The following is an 18,998-nucleotide window of genomic DNA, read 5'->3' on the forward strand; positions in this document are numbered from 1 at the left end:
TTCTCTCAACTTCTGAGCCCTCCAGCCCTGCGGCAAAGTGAATGGAGAACTGGAAGTTGATACAATGTGCATCCTTTCAGATAAACAAATAGAGCATTTGTGACACAAAAAGAGGTTCTTTCATACCCTGCTAATTTCCTTAACAGTCAAATTATATTTTTGTGTCTGCTTAAATGTTTGATGAGCCTTTGCTCTTTGTTGGATTTGCTTCCAGAATAAAATTTGACTTGCTGTGAGGAAGTTGACTGACAGAAAAAGCAAAAGGCAATATTTCTTTAGGCTACAACAAAAGAGGGAAAAATGTCATAATTTTCTTACATACAATACTCACTAAATTTCCCACAGTGACATATTCAAACCACAGTTTCAAAGAGATGCCATCCGTCACAATGTTATTAATACCCTTCATTATCACTACTTATGAAGCACCCAATGTAATATCCCTAAACAATATTTACATTATATCTTTACAGTCACATAATGTGCTATGCCCATCTTAACCCTTGATTGACCACAGAGAGCTTCAATTTCCTTGGTGTCCACTTTGCTAAGGACCTCAATGTCCAAACACACCAACACAGTCGTGAAGAGGGCACGACAACAACGCTTCCCCCTAAGGAGGCTGAAAAGATTTGCCATGGGCCCTCAAGATCCTTAAAAGGTTCTACAGCTGCACTATTGAGAGCATCTTGACTGGCTAAATCACAGCCTGGTACGGCAACTACTCAGCATCCGACCGCAAGGCGGTACAGAGGATGGTGTGTACGGCCCAATACATCAATGGGGTTGAACTCCCTGCCATCCAGGACCTCTATACCAGGCGGTGTCAGTGGAAGGCCATAAAATTGTTAAAAGATTCCAGCCACCCAAGTTATAGACTGTTCTCTCTGCTACCACACGGCAAACGGTACCGGAGTGCTAAGTCTGGGACAAAATGGCTCCTGAACAGCTTCTACCTCAAGCCATAAGACTCCTGAACAGCTTCTACTCTAAGCCATAAGACTGCTGAACAGCTTCTACTCTAAGCCATAAGACTGCTGAACAGTTAATCAAAACTACCCTGAATATCTGCATCGATCCTTTTTGCATTAAATATTTTTGACTCTATACACACACACTGGACTCTCCCCACACACTGGACTCTCCCCACACACTGGACTCTCCCCACACACTGGACTCTCCCCCACACTGGACTCTCCCCACACACTCACACACACTGGACTCTCCCCACACACTCACACATACTGGACTCTCCCCACACACTCACACACACTGGAATCTCCCCACACACTGGACTCTCCCCACACACTGGACTCTCCCCACACACTGGACTCTCCCCACACACTGGACTCTCCCCACACACTGGACTCACACCCCACACACTCTCCCCACACACTGGACTCTCCCCACACACTCACACACACTGGACTCTCCCCACACACTCACACACACTGGACTCTCCCCACACACTCACACACACTGGACTCTCCCCACACACTCACACACACTGGACTCTCCCCACACACTCACACACACTGGACTCTCCCCACACACTCACACACACTGGACTCTCCCCACACACTCACACACACTGGACTCTCCCCCCACACACTCACACACACTGGACTCTCCCCACACACTCACACACACTGGACTCTCCCCACACACTCACACACACTGGACTCTCCCCACACACTCACACACACTGGACTCTCCCCACACACTCACACACACTGGACTCTCCCCACACACTCACACACACTGGACTCTCCCCACACACTCACACACACTGGACTCTCCCCACACACTCACACACACTGGACTCTCCCCACACACTCACACACACTGGACTCTCCCCACACACTCACACACACTGGACTCTCCCCACACACTCACACACACTGGACTCTCCCCACACACTCACACACACTGGACTCTCCCCACACACTCACACACACTGGACTCTCCCCACACACTCACACACACTGGACTCTCCCCACACACTCACACACACTGGACTCTCCCCACACACTCACACACACTGGACTCTCCCCACACACTCACACACACTGGACTCTCCCCACACACTCACACACACTGGACTCTCCCCACACACTCACACACACTGGACTCTCCCCACACACTCACACACACTGGACTCTCCCCACACACTCACACACACTGGACTCTCCCCACACACTCACACACACTGGACTCTCCCCACACACTCACACACACTGGACTCTCCCCACACACTCACACACACTGGACTCTCCCCACACACTCACACACACTGGACTCTCCCCACACACTCACACACACTGGACTCTCCCCACACACTCACACACACTGGACTCTCCCCACACACTCACACACACTGGACTCTCCCCACACACTCACACACACTGGACTCTCCCCACACACTCACACACACTGGACTCTCCCCACACACACACACACACTCACACACACTGGACCCCACACACTCACACACACTGGACTCTCCCCACACACTCACACACACTGGACTCTCCCCACACACTCACACACACTGGACTCTCCCCACACACTCACACACACTGGACTCTCCCCACACACTCACACATACTGACACTGACACGCCAACACATACACACACACTGGACTCTCCCCACACACTCACACATACTGACACTGACACGCCAACACATACACACACACACTCTCCCCACACACTCACACACACTGAACTCTCCCCACACACTCACACATACTGACACTGACACGCCAACACATACACACACACTGGACTCTCCCCACACACTCACACATACTGACACTGACACGCCAACACATACACACACACTGGACTCTCCCCACACACTCACACATACTGACACTGACACACCAACACATACACACACACTGGACTCTCCCCACACAGTCACACATACTGACACTGACACGCCAACACATACACACACACTGGACTCTCCCCACACACTCACACATACTGACACTGACACGCCAACACATACACACACACTGGACTCTCCCCACACAGTCACACATACTTACACTGACACGCCAACACATACACACACACTGGACTCTCCCCACACAGTCACACATACTGACACTGACACGCCAACACATACACACACACTGGACTCTCCCCACACACTCACACATACTGACACTGACACGCCAACACATACACACACACTGGACTCTCCCCACACAGTCACACATACTGACACTGACACGCCAACACATACACACACACACTAGACTCTCCCCACACACTCACACATACTGACACTGACACGCCAACACATACACACACACTGGACTCTACCCACACACTCACACATACTTACACTGACACGCCAACACATACACACTCACTCACTCACTCACTCACTCACTCACTCACTCACTCACTCACTCACACATTACACGTACACACATACGCCACACACACACACACACTCATCACATATGCTGCTGCTACTGTCTATTATGTATCCTGTTGCATAATTACTTTACCCCTACCTATAGTGATCGGAAAGTATTCAGACCCCTTGACTTTTTCTACATTTTGTTACGTTACAGCCTTATTCTAAAATTGATTGAACATTTTAAAAAATATCAATCTACACAGAATACCCCATAATGACAAAGCGAAACAGGTTTTTAGAAATGTTTTCTAATGTATAAAACATAAAAAACATATATACCTTATTTACGTATGTATTCAGACCCCTTGCAATGAGACTCGAAGTTGAGCTCCGTTGCATCCTGTTTCCATTGATCATCCTTGAGATGTTTCTACAACTTGATTGGTGTCCACCTGCGGTAAATTCAATTGATTGGACATGATTTGAAAAGGCACACCTTTCTATATAAGGTCCCACAGTTGACAGTGCACGTCAGACCAAAAACCAAGCCATGAGATCGAAGGTTGTCTGTCGAGCTCCGAGACTGTGTTGAGGCACAGATCTGAGGAAAGATACCAGAAAATGTCTGCAGCATTGAAAGTCCCCAAGAACACAGTGGCCTCCATTATTCTTAAATGGAAGTAGTTTGGAACCACCAAGACTCTTCCTAGAGCTGGCTGCCCGGCCAAACTGAGCAATTGGGGGAGAAGGCATTGGTCACGGAGGTAACCAAGAACCCGATGTTCACTCTGACAGAGCTCTAGAGTTCCTCTGTGGAGATAGGAGAACCTTCCAGAAAGACAACCATCTCTACAGCACTCCACCAATCAGGCCAGTATGTTAGAGTGGCCAGACGGAAGCCACTCCTCAGTAAAAGGCGCATGACAGCATGCTTGGAGTTTGCCAAAAGGCATCTAAAGGACTCTCAGACCATGAGAAACAAGATTCTCTGGTCTGATGAAACAAAGATTGAACTCTTTAGCCTGAATGCCAAGCGTCACATCTGGAGGAAACCTGGCACCATCCCTACGGGGAAGCATGGTGGGGGCAGCATCATGTTGTGGGGATGTTTTTCAGCAGCAGGGACAGGGAGACTAGTCAGGATCGAGGGAAAGATAAACAGAGCAGAGAGATCCATGATGAAAACCTGTTCCAGAGCGCTCAGGACCCCAGACTGAGACGAAGGTTCACCTTCCAACAGGACAACAACCCTAAGACAGTAACGTAACAAAATGTGGAAAAATTCAAGGGGTATGAATACTTTCCGAATGCACTGTATGTACATATTTACCTCAATTACCTCGTACCACTGCACATCAACACAGTACTGGTACCCCATGTACAGTGGGACAAAAAAGTATTTAGTCAGCCACCAATTGTGCAAGTTCTCCCACTTAAAAAGATGAAAGAGGCCTTGTAGAATTTTTTATGAATTTATTTGCAAATTATGGTGGAAAATAAGTATTTGGTCAATAACAAAAGTTTATCTCAATACTTTGTTATATACCCTTTGTTGGCAATGACAGAGGTCAAACGTTTTCTGTAAGTCTTCACAAGGTTTTCACACACTGTTGCTGGTATTTTGGCCCATTCCTCCATGCAGATCTCCTCTAGAGCAGTGATGTTTTGGGGCTGTTGCTGGGCAACACGGACTTTCAACTCCCTCCAAAGACCTTCTATGGGGTTGAGATCTGGAGACTGGCTAGGCCACTCCAGGACCTTGAACTGCTTCTTATGAAGCCACTCCTTCGTTGCGCAGGTGGTGTGTTTGGGATCATTGTCATGCTGAAAGACCCAGCCACATTTCATCTTCAATGCCCTTGCTGATGGAAGGAGGTTTTCACTCACAATCTCACGATACATGGCCCCATTCATTCTTTCCTTTACACGGATCAGTCGTCCTGGTCCCTTTGCAGAAAAACAGCTCCAAAGCATGATGTTTCCACCCCCATGCTTCGCAGTAGGTATGGTGTTCTTTGGATGCAACTCAGCATTCTTTGTCCTCCAAACACGACGAGTTGAGTTTTTACCAAAAAGTTATATTTTGGTTTCATCTGACCATATGACATTCACCAAATCTTCTTCTGGATCATCCAAATGCTCTCTAGCAAACTTCAGACGGGCCTGGACATGTACTGGCTTAAGCAGGGGCACACGTCTGGCATTGCAGGATTTGAGTCCCTGGCGGCGTAGTGTGTTACTGATGGTAGGCTTTGTTACTTTGGTCCCAGCTCCCTGCAGGTCATTCACTAGGTCCCCCCGTGTGGTTCTGGGATTTTTGCTCACCGTTCTTGTGATCATTTTGACCCCACGGGGTGAGATCTTGCGTGGAGCCCTATCGAGGGAGATTATCAGTGGTCTTGTATGTCTTCCATTTCCTAATAATTGCTCCCACAGTTGATTTCTTCAAACCAAGCTGCTTACCTATTGTAGATTCAGTCTTCCCAGCCTGGTGCAGGTCTACAATTTTGTTTCTGGTGTCCTTTGACAGCTCTTTGGTTTTGGCCATAGTGGAGTTTGGAGTGTGACTGTTTGAGGTTGTGGACAGGTGACTTTTATACTGATAACAACTTCAAACAGGTGCCATTAATACAGGTAATGAGTGGAGGACAGAGGAGCCTCTTAAAGAAGAAGTTACAGGTCTGTGAGAGCCAGAAATCTTGCTTGTTTGTAGGTGACCAAATACGTATTTTTCACCATAATTTGCAAATTAAATATCCTACAATGTGATTTTCTGGATTTCTTTTCTCATTTTGTCTGTCATAGTTGAAGTGTACCAATGATGAAAATTACAGTCCTCTCTCATCTTTTTAAGTGGGAGAACTTGCACAATTGGTGGCTGACTAAATACTTTTTTGCCCCACTGTTTATATTTTTTCTATTGTTATTTGATATTTTTTCCATTATTATCATGATTTATTTGATTGGATTCTGCATTGCTGGGAAGGGCCTGTAAGTAAGCATGTCACTGTTATTCTACAGCATGTGACAATAAACCCTTGCATTTGATCAGGTCAGAATGCACCTGTTTATCCAGGGACCTGCACTACCCACAGACAGATGAAAATGTTCACTATACCTGTACATTTTTTTTCATTTTCACTCAAATATTTCACAGACAAAGTTTTTGCATCTGAAAGAAATAGTGATACAGTATAAGAGAGAAAGAGATATAAAACGAGGGGAAAGAGGAGAGAGAAGAGACAGAAAGAGAGAGTGTGAGAGAGAGGATTTGGGAAGTACAAAGACTCCTCTCGGACTAAAGTTGGCCTGAGGGCCAGCCTGCCTGGAGAGCTGATAGGACAGCCCTGTGTTCCATTCCCGGCGCCAGCACCCGCGCCAACAGACCCCACTCCACAAACTCTGCTCTTAATCTGCGCAAGACTGGATTAGCTCCCCTGTCACCGATAGCTCCTGTTCTGCCCAAATCGAATGCCCGCAAGATGTACCTTTAAGTTCGGCAGAGGTCACCGGGGCAGAGAGGAAAAAATAAGCACTCCAAATGTCTGGAAGTTATCCCGAGGGGCACAGAATAACATCTCACACCTTGGCAGATCTGCCTGGCTGATACACGCCTCAGCTGGGAATGATTTAAGATCAGGGATGATGATGACACCAGATTTGGGTCGATTTTTCAAGGCCAGTCCTGTGGGTGTGATTACAGAGATTAAATGTATGGTTGAATTCACTGACCTATAAGTCAAGTAAATTGAGTATACTGTGTGGTTTGTGTTGGATGATTGAGGAACCAAATACATGTAAATAGAAAATAATTCAAACTTGTGAACGACTAAAATGATTAGGAATATTCCATACCAAATATCGAATATTTTTAAATGATTTCTGAGAACTGGTCCAAAAAAGACTTTGAATCCCATATTACTCCAAATCTAATTGAAACCTTATTTTACTGATCAATTCAAGAATGCAGGGTGAAATAATTTTGCGATGAACAAAATGAAGTCAAACTTACAAATAAAATAAACAGCATAAATTCCTTCATTTGGAAAACAACTAGGAAAGAGAATAAAGTACTTAAAGATCAAGGATTTTTTCTAAAGAGTCAATAGCAGTGCAACCCCAAGTCCAGCCCTCCCTCCCCCTCATCCCTCCTTCTCACATGGGCAGCCCAGCGGGCAGTAAGGCCCCTCATCTGAGCAGACAAAATGGCTATTTAAAAATAACAGAGATTGCATAAATTGAATTAAAGCGTTTTGGTCATGGTGGAGGTGGTGGGAGCAGTGTGGGGCCAGGACGCAGACGGCAGCGTTGGTGGCAGACAGCAGATGACGGGCCCTGGCCTGCGTGTCAGTGCGTTAATTGGCCGCGGCACGTTAATCAAAAGTGAAAAGTGTCTTCCGCCGCCAAGGAGACAGAGACAGGAGGAAGAGAGGGGGAGGATGGGGAGTAGAGAGAGTGGAGGAAGAGAGGGGGAGGATGGGGAGTAGAGAGAGTGGAGGAAGAGAGGGGGAGGATGGGGAGTAGAGAGAGTGGAGGAAGAGAGGGGGAGGATGGGGAGTAGAGAGAGTGGAGGAAGAGAGGGGGAGGATGGGGAGTAGAGAGAGTGGAGGAAGAGAGGGGGAGGATGGGGAGTAGAGAGAGTGGAGGAAGAGAGGGGGAGGATGGGGAGTAGAGAGAGTGGAGGGAGAGAGAGAGAGAGAAATAGGTATTTGAAGAGTGTGGGGTGTATGGCAGGGAAGGGGGGTGCTAATTGTGTTCAATTAAGTGCCTGATTGGCACTGACAGAATCTGGGCATTGACATGCCAGGCACAGATGAGGATGATTAGCGGGCATTGGAACAAGCTGTCACTTCTCACAACATTAGCCATACTACCACAGTGTCCCCCAGTCTCTCTACTCCGCTCTCTAACAATTCTCCCCACAAACGCCGAGCTGCACCATTTTATCAAACAGCTAAACTGGAGACAACAGAATATCAAACGAAATTCCACAAGATATTAAATCTAGAATCCTTAATTGAAACCATTACAAAGCATGCTCCACACCCCCTGTTTTGCAAAAAAGCTCAAGGATGGGGCTGGAGAAATGTAACCGCTCTCAAATTCAAAGAAAGAGCTATAGTTGCTGACCATCTATGATATCAAATGTATAATTGTAACCATGTTTTGGGGCTATATGGTATTTGTTTACATTTACCTTGTTTACAAACATTGGAGTAAAACAAGCTTATATTTTGGTCAACAAATGGATGTAGCAAGCAATATTTCATCAAATGTAATTGGAGAATAATAGCTTTGTAATAGATTGGATTAAATACATTTTCTTCTCTGAACCATTCCCCGCCCCCGCGCGTCTTCTCTATCCTTGTGTTCAATGGAGCACAGCTGCCTGCTACTAGCCAGAGAAAGGACTCCCTCCCTCCTAAACGGCCCACTGTGCATGCAGGGCCCCTCACTAACCAGAGGTTACGTCTATTGGGCTGCAATTGGAGAACGTGTGGCGAGCAATCCTCTATTCTCTGCTAGTGATATGCTTGAGTTACTATGGGATGGATTCAGCCACCAGGAACAAGAGCAACCCACTCCAATACAAAATCACAGACACACACGCACGCACACACACACACTGCAACTCACCTCGCACCGCCGCCTCTGCCAAATTAAACGGCAGATTTTCTGATTCCAGCAGAGAGGTTTCAGTGAGGCAGGGCTGTGTGTGTGAGGGAGCAGCTCTGAGAGGAAAGCGAGGCGGATCGGGGAGCGCGGGGGGGGGGGTTGTTTGCTAAAACCAGCAGGAGCCAGGCCTAGTGAAAAATGTCAGGTCAAATTGTTCTTGACAGTGTTAATATCTGCACCTCATAGTCATAATTACATGTAAATAAATAGTGAAATAGCTCTCAGCTGGATACTGAGAGGAACGGGCTGCTACACCAGACAACCAGCTGGGGACCAAACCACCTCGCATATTGTAATTTAACTGGCCCACGAGAAGGAGGGAGGGGAGAGAGAGAGAGAGAGAGAGAGAGAGAGAGAGAGAGATATGGCCAGAGACAGAGTATTAATCACGTCCATGCACCTGTCAGAGAGGCATCTGGAACTAACAGGAAACACATGCAGCCAGACAACATCCCCAGCGTCCAGACGGCTAGCTAGGCAGGTTGACTGCAGCCCGGCCCTGCTGCGACCCTGCCACCCCCTGACCCCTCCCACAGAGGTCACAACAGTGTGCATGCCTCATACACCAGACTTCACTTCACCTGCCTCAGCATTAACACTTCCCACTCCAACAAGTGGAAGGTGAGAGACTGTGAATATTAATAATAATAATAGTAACACTTGGTTATAATATTATGAAATAGAGTAGAGGAAATAATGCCACAAATGTATGGAATAAAACTTCTTCAGTATGTTCCACAGTGTACACCGGTGTCTAATTGGTATTCAAGATAGAATCGATGTGCCTACACTTAAATAAAGGCAATACCATTCTCCATCTTATATGCATTTTGTCTGCGTGGGTCACACATGTGAATCCGTCTCAGTCATTTCCTACTTAAATCATCCACTTCTAGAACTTGCTGAAATGTATATTGGCGGTCTCTGCAAGATAAATGTAAATCGCATTCCCTTATATGGACTCTTTATCAGGATGCAACCGCTCACTTTCTGCAGGAAATATCTCTTACCAGCACACAACACCCTTGCATTTAAATAGCATTTTTATTATCCGCCAAAGCCTTTCATCTGCCTCTCCAGGGGGAGAAGGAGAGCGACGGAGAGAGAAAGAAGAGAGAGAGAGAGAGAGAGAGAGAGAGAGAGATGGAGAGAGAGAGAGACGGAGAGAGAGAGAGAGAGAGAGAGAGAGAGAGAGACGGAGAGAGAAAGAGAGAGAGAGAGAGAGAGAGAGAGAGAGAGAGAGAGAGAGACAGAGAGAGAGAGAGAGAGAGAGAGAGAGAGAGGGAGTAGACGTACTATTGGCAAGAGTTGTCAAAAAAAGAGAAGGGGAAAGGTTGGTAGATAATAAATAAATGAAACCACATCCAAAGATATTTCTTTGAAACGAGAAGCAAAGAGCGTATTGGTTTCACTTAGCTGCTCTAGGGGGGTTAGAGGTTGAGGTATAGAGAATGCAGGCATGGAACCAACCACAGATAGAGAACCCATTAACTGGTTTAGAGAGTACAAGCCTGTTTGGGAAAAACATTTGACCTTTGCGTCATATAAAATACCCACGCTAAAAGTACCTAAAACCCCATTCCATCTGATACGTAGCTAAACACAGACAAAGCCCCATATCGCCAATGTTTGTACTTGTATATTTGTGATACCAGCAATCCTTTCCTCTGAGTTCAGACGTGTTAAACAAGCAGCAAGCCCTAATAATATATGCTAAAACATATAGCCAGTGGATATGATTTACCCATGATTCTCTTGGTAGCTGCCAACAGCAGGTCTTTTTTTTTTTTTTTAAGCCTCTTATATCTTTTTTTATACTTGCCAAATTGAAACAGTATTTGTTTTAATGGAAGTTCTAATTAACGTCTATGTATTCCCACTCTTGCTCTGCGAGAGGCTGAGCTATGAATGCAGGCTATGTACTCATCCCCTTTGATTTCTTGTCAGTGGAGCTTGCCAGCTGACATGGTGCCTGGTGAGAGGCTTAATGCCCAACTTTTAATAATGTGGGGGACTACATGAGTCTCCCTCTCTCATTGGTATTCAGGTGCAGGATGTCTTGTTAGAAGTCAGAGAGGGGGGAGGAATGGAGTCAGAGCCTCTAGATTGTTCCCTCCATTTTCCCTCTATCTCTCTCTCTCTCTCCCTCTTTTTGGCATCGACTAATGTTGGCGTGTTAAATAGAATTCATCCCATTTTTAAAGAAGCATCAGTGTGCTCGCTAATGGAAGAGAAGAGCGGCAGCTTGGAGTCTCCCCTGGCTTATCTCTGTTAGACAGTTGGGGAAGTCGCTGGCGTTGCGAGCGTAGCGTGGTGTCAGCGTGCGTTGTGTCAGCGTGCGTGGTGTCAGCGTAGGTTGTGTCAGCATGCGTGGTGTCAGCGTGAGTGGTGTCAGCGTGCGCTGTGTCAGCGTGCGTGGTGTCAGCGTAGGTTGTGTCAGCATGCGTGGTGTCAGCGTAGGTTGTGTCAGCATGCGTGGTGTCAACGTGAGTGGTGTCAGCGTGCGTGGTGTCAACGTAGGTTGTGTCAGCGTGTGTTGTGTCAGCGTGCGTGGTGTCAGCGTGCGTGGTGTCAGCATGCGTGGTGTCAGCATAGGTTGTGTCAGCATGCGTGGTGTCAGCGTGAGTGGTGTCAGCGTGCGTGGTGTCAACGTAGGTTGTGTCAGCGTGTGTTGTGTCAGCGTGCGTGGTGTCAGCGTGCGTGGTGTCAGCGTGCGTTGTGTCAGCGTGCGTGGTGTCAGCGTGCGTGGTGTCAGCGTGCGTGGTGTCAGCGTGCGTGGTGGCAGCGTGCGTGTGGTGTCAGCGTGCGTGGTGTCAGCGTGCGTGGTGTCAGCGTGCGTGGTGTCAGCGTGCGTGGTGTCAGCATGCATGGTGCGGTGCAAAGCAGGCAGCCAGGCAGGCCTGGGGACACAGATCAAAGGGAGGCAGGGGTGAGAGCCGCTCTGCCTGCCTCTGATCCCCTGTGTGTGTGTGTGTGTGTGTGTGTGTGTGTGTGTGTGTGTGTGTGTGTGTGTGTGTGTGTGTGTGTGTGTGTGTGTGTGTGTGTGTGTGTGTAATTCCTCTAATTCCAAAACACAAACACACACAGGGTAAAACGGAACACTAACGGAACACTTACAGGGTAAAACGGAACACTAACTAACTACCATGGTTTAATCCTAACACACATATAACCCTTTAAATGTGTGGAATATTTTATAGTTATACTTTTTGCCATTTGGTAAAATAAATAAACACATTGAAAAGAATCTATGCTGAATCCATAAGGATTGGTAGCCTTACTATGTACATACTGCATCGCTTCACTTTGACCTAATCAGTCCTCTTGTGGACCTGTTTGATCCATTCCAGGTTTGATCCAAAGGGTCAAATATGTTGATTACTCATTTATTTCACAGTAATAACTGGTAGGTATTGACACGTTTTTCAGTTGTAGTAAGATCAACAGCCCACTACACCCTGTGTGTGGTTGATCAACTGACAGTATTTTCCTGTATGTTGTTTAGCTCGGAGAGAAACAACGCATCGTGTCCCGCTGTATGTTATTTAGCTCGGAGAGAGACAACGCATCGTGTCCCGCTGTATGTTATTTAGCTCGGAGAGAGACAACGCATCGTGTCCCGCTGTATGTTATTTAGCTCGGAGAGAGACAACGCATCGTGTCCCGCTGTATGTTATTTAGCTCGGAGAGAGACAACGCATCGTGTCCCGCTGTATGTTATTTAGCTCGGAGAGAAACAACGCATCGTGTCCCGCTGTATGTTATTTAGCTCGGAGAGAGACAACGCATCGTGTCCCGCTGTATGTTATTTAGCTCGGAGAGAGACAACGCATCGTGTCCCGCTGTATGTTATTTAGCTCGAGAGAGACAACGCATCGTGTCCCGCTGTATGTTATTTAGCTCGGAGAGAGACAACGCATCGTGTCCCGCTGTATGTTGTTTAGCTCGGAGAGAAACAACGCATCGTGTCCCGCTGTATGTTATTTAGCTCGGAGAGAGACAACGCATCGTGTCCCGCTGTATGTTATTTAGCTCGGAGAGAGACAACGCATCGTGTCCCGCTGTATGTTATTTAGCTCGGAGAGAGACAACGCATCGTGTCCCGCTGTATGTTATTTAGCTCGGAGAGAGACAACGCATCGTGTCCCGCTGTATGTTATTTAGCTCGGAGAGAGACAACGCATCGTGTCCCGCTGTATGTTATTTAGCTCGGAGAGAGACAACGCATCGTGTCCCGCTGTATGTTGTTTAGCTCGGAGAGAAACAACGCATCGTGTCCCGCTGTATGTTATTTAGCTCGGAGAGAGACAACGCATCGTGTCCCGCTGTATGTTATTTAGCTCGGAGAGAGACAACGCATCGTGTCCCGCTGTATGTTATTTAGCTCAGAGAGAGACAACGCATCGTGTCCCGCTGTATGTTATTTAGCTCGGAGAGAGACAACGCATCGTGTCCCGCTGTATGTTATTTAGCTCGGAGAGAGACAACGCATCGTGTCCCGCTGTATGTTATTTAGCTCGGAGAGAGACAACGCATCGTGTCCCGCTGTATGTTATTTAGCTCGGAGAGAAACAACGCATCGTGTCCCGCTGTATGTTATTTAGCTCGGAGAGAGACAACGCATCGTGTCCCGCTGTATGTTATTTAGCTCGGAGAGAGACAACGCATCGTGTCCCGCTGTATGTTATTTAGCTCGGAGAGAGACAACGCATCGTGTCCCGCTGTATGTTATTTAGCTCGGAGAGAGACAACGCATCGTGTCCCGCTGTATGTTGTTTAGCTCGGAGAGAAACAACGCATCGTGTCCCGCTGTATGTTATTTAGCTCGGAGAGAGACAACGCATCGTGTCCCGCTGTATGTTATTTAGCTTGGAGAGAGACAACGCATCGTGTCCCGCTGTATGTTATTTAGCTCGGAGAGAGACAACGCATCGTGTCCCGCTGTATGTTATTTAGCTCGGAGAGAGACAACGCATCGTGTCCCGCTGTATGTTATTTAGCTCGGAGAGAGACAACGCATCGTGTCCCGCTGTATGTTATTTAGCTCGGAGAGAAACAACGCATCGTGTCCCGCTGTATGTTATTTAGCTCGGAGAGAGACAACGCATCGTGTCCCGCTGTATGTTATTTAGCTCGGAGAGAGACAACGCATCGTGTCCCGCTGTATGTTATTTAGCTCGGAGAGAGACAACGCATCGTGTCCCGCTGTATGTTATTTAGCTCGGAGAGAGACAACGCATCGTGTCCCGCTGTATGTTATTTAGCTCGGAGAGAGACAACGCATCGTGTCCCGCTGTATGTTGTTTAGCTCGGAGAGAGACAACGCATCGTGTCCCGCTGTATGTTATTTAGCTCGGAGAGAGACAACGCATCGTGTCCCGCTGTATGTTATTTAGCTCGGAGAGAGACAACGCATCGTGTCCCGCTGTATGTTATTTAGCTCGGAGAGAGACAACGCATCGTGTCCCGCTGTATGTTATTTAGCTCGGAGAGAGACAACGCATCGTGTCCCGCTGTATGTTATTTAGCTCGGAGAGAGACAACGCATCGTATCCCGCTGTATGTTATTTAGCTCGGAGAGAAACAACGCATCGTGTCCCGCTGTATGTTATCCTCAACCTGAACATCCCTGGGATTTGCAGTGTTTGTACTTCGTTACAGAGGGCTTCTTCTTTTAGAAGAAGGTTAGAACACAAACTATTGGTACTGTTGAAGCCTCATGAGGAGCAGTTGTTTTCTCTACTCTCCCAGCAGGTGTCCCTGTCATGCAATACAGAGGAATTCAGCCCAAACGGCTGCCAACGAACACATCTCCCAAGAACAGCTAGTGCTTCAAAGGCTTATATGGAGTTTCCTATGACCTGATATTGTTTCTGGAGAAGATGTAGACCACCTAAGCTATGGTTACAGTTCCTTTTACAGTGCTAGTTCACCATGCCATAACCAGGTACAGTAGGCTTTGTAAATAAAATACCTTTGCTTAAAATGGATAACAGATAGACAGTTGGAACTTGGAACAATTAGAACAAATTCAAGGCTACATTTCATTAGAACAAACGTGAAATTGTATTTATTTTGCTGTAAGTTATTGGCCGTGTCCGAATGACAATACTTGCGTTCTAAATAGTAGACTTTAAGGTATACCAAAATGTTAAGTTTTACAGTATGTGAAAGTTTGAAACCTGAATATGCGTTAATTTGCCAGGATGCCGTACTCATTTCGGCTTTTCATTTAGTCGAATTTTGCTGCACACTATTGAGGAAGAGAATCATCTTTTCACGACCATGTGTGTTTGACAACAGCTGATAATCAGAATAGGGGACAGGATCTACAAAAATGAACGAAAGGCGGGGAATGCACAATTGCGCATTACATGACGCCTTCTCAGCAAGGATGAGTAATATGTTGCTTAGTGCGTACGTTTTTCTAAATAGTCGGTAGTACTATTAGTACACAGTATGTCTTTTTAGTAAGTAGTAGGCAAGACAGCCTTTATGCCTTTAAGGACCAGGAAATGCGTAGAGCTAAGTTGTTGTCAATGAGTTCTTCAGTCACGCCTTCATTACTTAACCAATTACTTTCTGCTTATTAAGGTACTGTAAAAGGAATGGTAACTGAAGCTTTGGCCACAGCATGGCATACTTGTTTATATAGTCACAACTTATTGGAACGCCCAGCACAGGAGATGAGAAGCAGGTACAGGGAGTGATCCATTTAATATAGACCGACATGCAACGGAACAGGATCTGCGTCTGGACATAAAGACGACACGACAAACAATACTACTACAGGGAACAACACCGAGGAGCAGACATATACACAGGGGTAATCAACACAGTGAGGGAGTCCAGGTGAGTCCAATGAGCGCAGCTGCGCGTAATGATGTTAAAAGGTGAGTATAATGACGGGTAGCCTGGTGAAGGGGTAGTGGGGAGCAGGCGGTGCCACTTATAGTTTGTATGTCATTGTGAGTATGTTGTGAAGACTTCCAAAATATGTTTCACAAATTAAAAGTTTGGGAACTACTTGTTGTGAATGAAAATCCTCTCAGGTCTTCAAAGCAAGAGAGTTCCAGGTGATTGACGCAAAATTCCCTCCATCAAAAAAGCAATACGAATGTTTTCAGTCGCTGCTGATATTTCTGTTCCCTGCCTCCACCTCATACTCCTGGCCTCTATCCAACACCTGCTGTGACACCAAATGAAACAGGACCAACACAACAAATCTGCTCTCATAACTCTGGCCCAGCCACAGCTTAACCCCCCCACCCCACCCCTGACATAGCTAGTGCCTCTCTCTCAAACCAGCCAAACTTATATCCCACATGACAACAACCCCTGTGCCGGTGTGGATGGCTTTTCCAGCGTAATGGGAAAACGTTACGGGATTGGGATGGGTGCACCTGTCGGCAGGATTCCATTACAGACTTGGTAGTTGGCCAACACAGACCATTTACTGGGAATCACAGAATGTTGTCCTCTTTACCAGTAACTGGTAGCCCATCAGTACCAGACACCAGAGAAAATAACTCACATATAATAACACACAGACATATCTCCTCTGGACAGATGCTGTCTGAAAACCCATAATATAACATTAGAATTTCCATCATGATGGTGAGTATATTTGTATTGGTTTGTTATTTCATGACATAGAAGGAGGAATACAGGAGAGAACTAAATCAACGTCAACAATAACATTAAAAATGAGATGCATTTGAGAGAACTGAAGGTGACGTCTGTTTAACTACAGACAAGCTGTGTGTGTGTGTGTGTGTGTGTGTGTGTGTGTGTGTGTGTGTGTGTGTGTGTGTGTGTGTGTGTGTGTGTGTGTGTGTGTGTGTGTGTGTGTGTGTGTGTGTGTGTGTGTGTGTGTGCGTGTGTGTGCGTGTGTGCGTGCGTGCCTGTGTGTGTGTGTGTGTGAGCATTGAGGCAGTGTGAACTCTGAATCTTCTGTCAGAGAACATCCATCACCACATAGTGAGAGAGTGAAAGGAATGTCACATGGCTATACTGTGAGGGGTTAAATATTCTACCTCTGTGTTGATTTTAAAGCATACCTGTAAAATACCAGTCTTATTAACAACCCAAATATGTAGTACAATAAACCACCTTTTGCTTACAATTCTTTTTTTTTTTAAACCGACTTAATATAATTATTGAATATTGAAAATTATTTTCTACAGTTATTCAAGGTTCTAATCCCCAGTGCTAAACAGGAAGTGTGTATTATCCAAACACATAATGGAATGCTTGGGAAGAGAGGGAGCTGCTGTGTCGTCAGCCCGTATTCAGTACTGTAGAGCCATTCATGAAAAAAGCGTTCGTGGTGTTTCCTGCAGGTTTGCAGTGAGAGCATTAGCACTTAAAGCCCCTGTGCCACGATTAACAATCAGACAGCCTGTGAGCCTCCATGTTATCCTCCAACGCTCCAGCAGGAGAGAAAATCTCATTTGTTGTCACCAAAATCCTTCATTCTTTCTTCCACGAAGAAAGAGGGGTAATACCAAGAATATTTGAAGAAAGAAAAAAACTCCCAATAAAACATGTGTGAATGAGGGGGAATTGCGGACAAATACAGTAATGAAATTCATTTTCAACTCTTTACACACCATTTCAATCGTATTTTCTGCTTGTTAACCACATCTTGTTGGTGAGGGTGGGCAAGACTGGCCAGTATTGATGGGTAATTGTGTATAATTAACTCCTTACACACGATTTGCCTCAATACAAATCCTTTTACATTCTGTGCTACCTACTTAAGGCTCAACCCCTTACATAGAGTCACATTTAAACGCTCCTTAATGAGGTGCCCAAAGAAGATAACATGTGGAATCTCCAGCTTTACAGAAACACATCACACACACGCACACACACACACACACGCTAACACACACAAGTGGACACAGGGGCAAAGCAATTGTATTTTCTACGACAGAAGAGAATTGCTCGGTGAGAAGGCAATCTAATGCCTATTAATTCAAACTCCAATTTGGACAGCGACGCGTCTATTACTCTAATGCTCCACCGTATTTTCACTGTGTGGAGGGCCGAGCAGAGACGAGAGGAGAGGGAAGGTGAAGCAGCATGGCTGGGGGTTTAGGAGGCCATGGAGGGGAGCAGGGGAGCCCGACACAGCCTCCCACACATTTACAGTCCCTCTACAAGCCTACCGTAGCCAGCCGTTTCCTCTCCAGACAGATGCTGCACGCAGCCCAGACTGAGAGCTGAAGACGACTGTCGTACAAGATTAATGGAATACCATATAATACTAAGGTCTAAAAACTTTGAACAATTCCTTGAAGAAGATTAAGTGCCTTCATTTCTAAGCTTTAGCTAATTATTTCATTCACATGGGTTTCTCATGTTCGAAGTAGGATTTTGATGTCCCAGGAAAGTGGGAACCGCTGTTTTGGAGCCGATGTGCCTCTATCAAGATTCATTTTAATTTGTTGATGTAAATCCAATTGTTTTACAATTGTAGCAATTTAAATGAGCCAATGAAAACCCAGAGCTTTAGAAGCTAGAATAAAAGACGATGGATCGACACACAGTAGTCTATTACTGAGTTGCTTTTTCTAATTGAGTGGTGGTTCAGCAAATTATATACACAATTTTAACCTTGGGTCATTGAATCATTAAAATGGTCAGATGTCTATATCAGAAGCATTTTTTGTAAAAATGTAACTTCATGTAGCTTACGGTACACATCCATATCAAAAGAGGAGAGACAGGGAGGAAATAGGGGAGACTTGTGCCCTTGGCCTTGAACTGACCTGTGGGGAGAGGCCGTTGCTGACCGGGTTCATGTGGTTGCTGGCAGCTGATTGGCTCATGAAGGTGTCTGAGTAGCTGGAGAAGCTGTGGCGATTGGACGAGAGGCCGTAGGGGGAGCTGCCGTCAGAGAGCCCGCCCTGGTGCATGGAGGACGGAGGCAGGGGT

The 18,998-nt window shown here is 46.2% G+C and overlaps 1 protein-coding gene across 8 annotated transcripts in view; it reads right to left on the reverse strand.

The window, feature by feature from the left end:
• The window catches only part of LOC112255262 (paired box protein Pax-7-like), an 82,784-nt gene that overhangs the window by 12,466 nt on the left and 51,320 nt on the right, over positions 1-18,998 (reverse strand). For all 8 annotated transcript variants that reach the window (XM_042324410.1, XM_042324409.1, XM_042324408.1 and 5 more), the window contains exon 7: positions 18,833-18,998. This exon is cut by the window's right edge and continues 28 nt beyond it. In XM_042324410.1, the coding sequence (XP_042180344.1) occupies positions 18,833-18,998 (166 nt within the window). The remainder of the gene's footprint in view (positions 1-18,832) is intronic.

The sequence above is a fragment of the Oncorhynchus tshawytscha genome, linkage group LG07 (assembly GCF_018296145.1).
Source record: "Oncorhynchus tshawytscha isolate Ot180627B linkage group LG07, Otsh_v2.0, whole genome shotgun sequence".
In the NCBI taxonomy this organism is placed as follows: domain Eukaryota; kingdom Metazoa; phylum Chordata; class Actinopteri; order Salmoniformes; family Salmonidae; genus Oncorhynchus; species Oncorhynchus tshawytscha.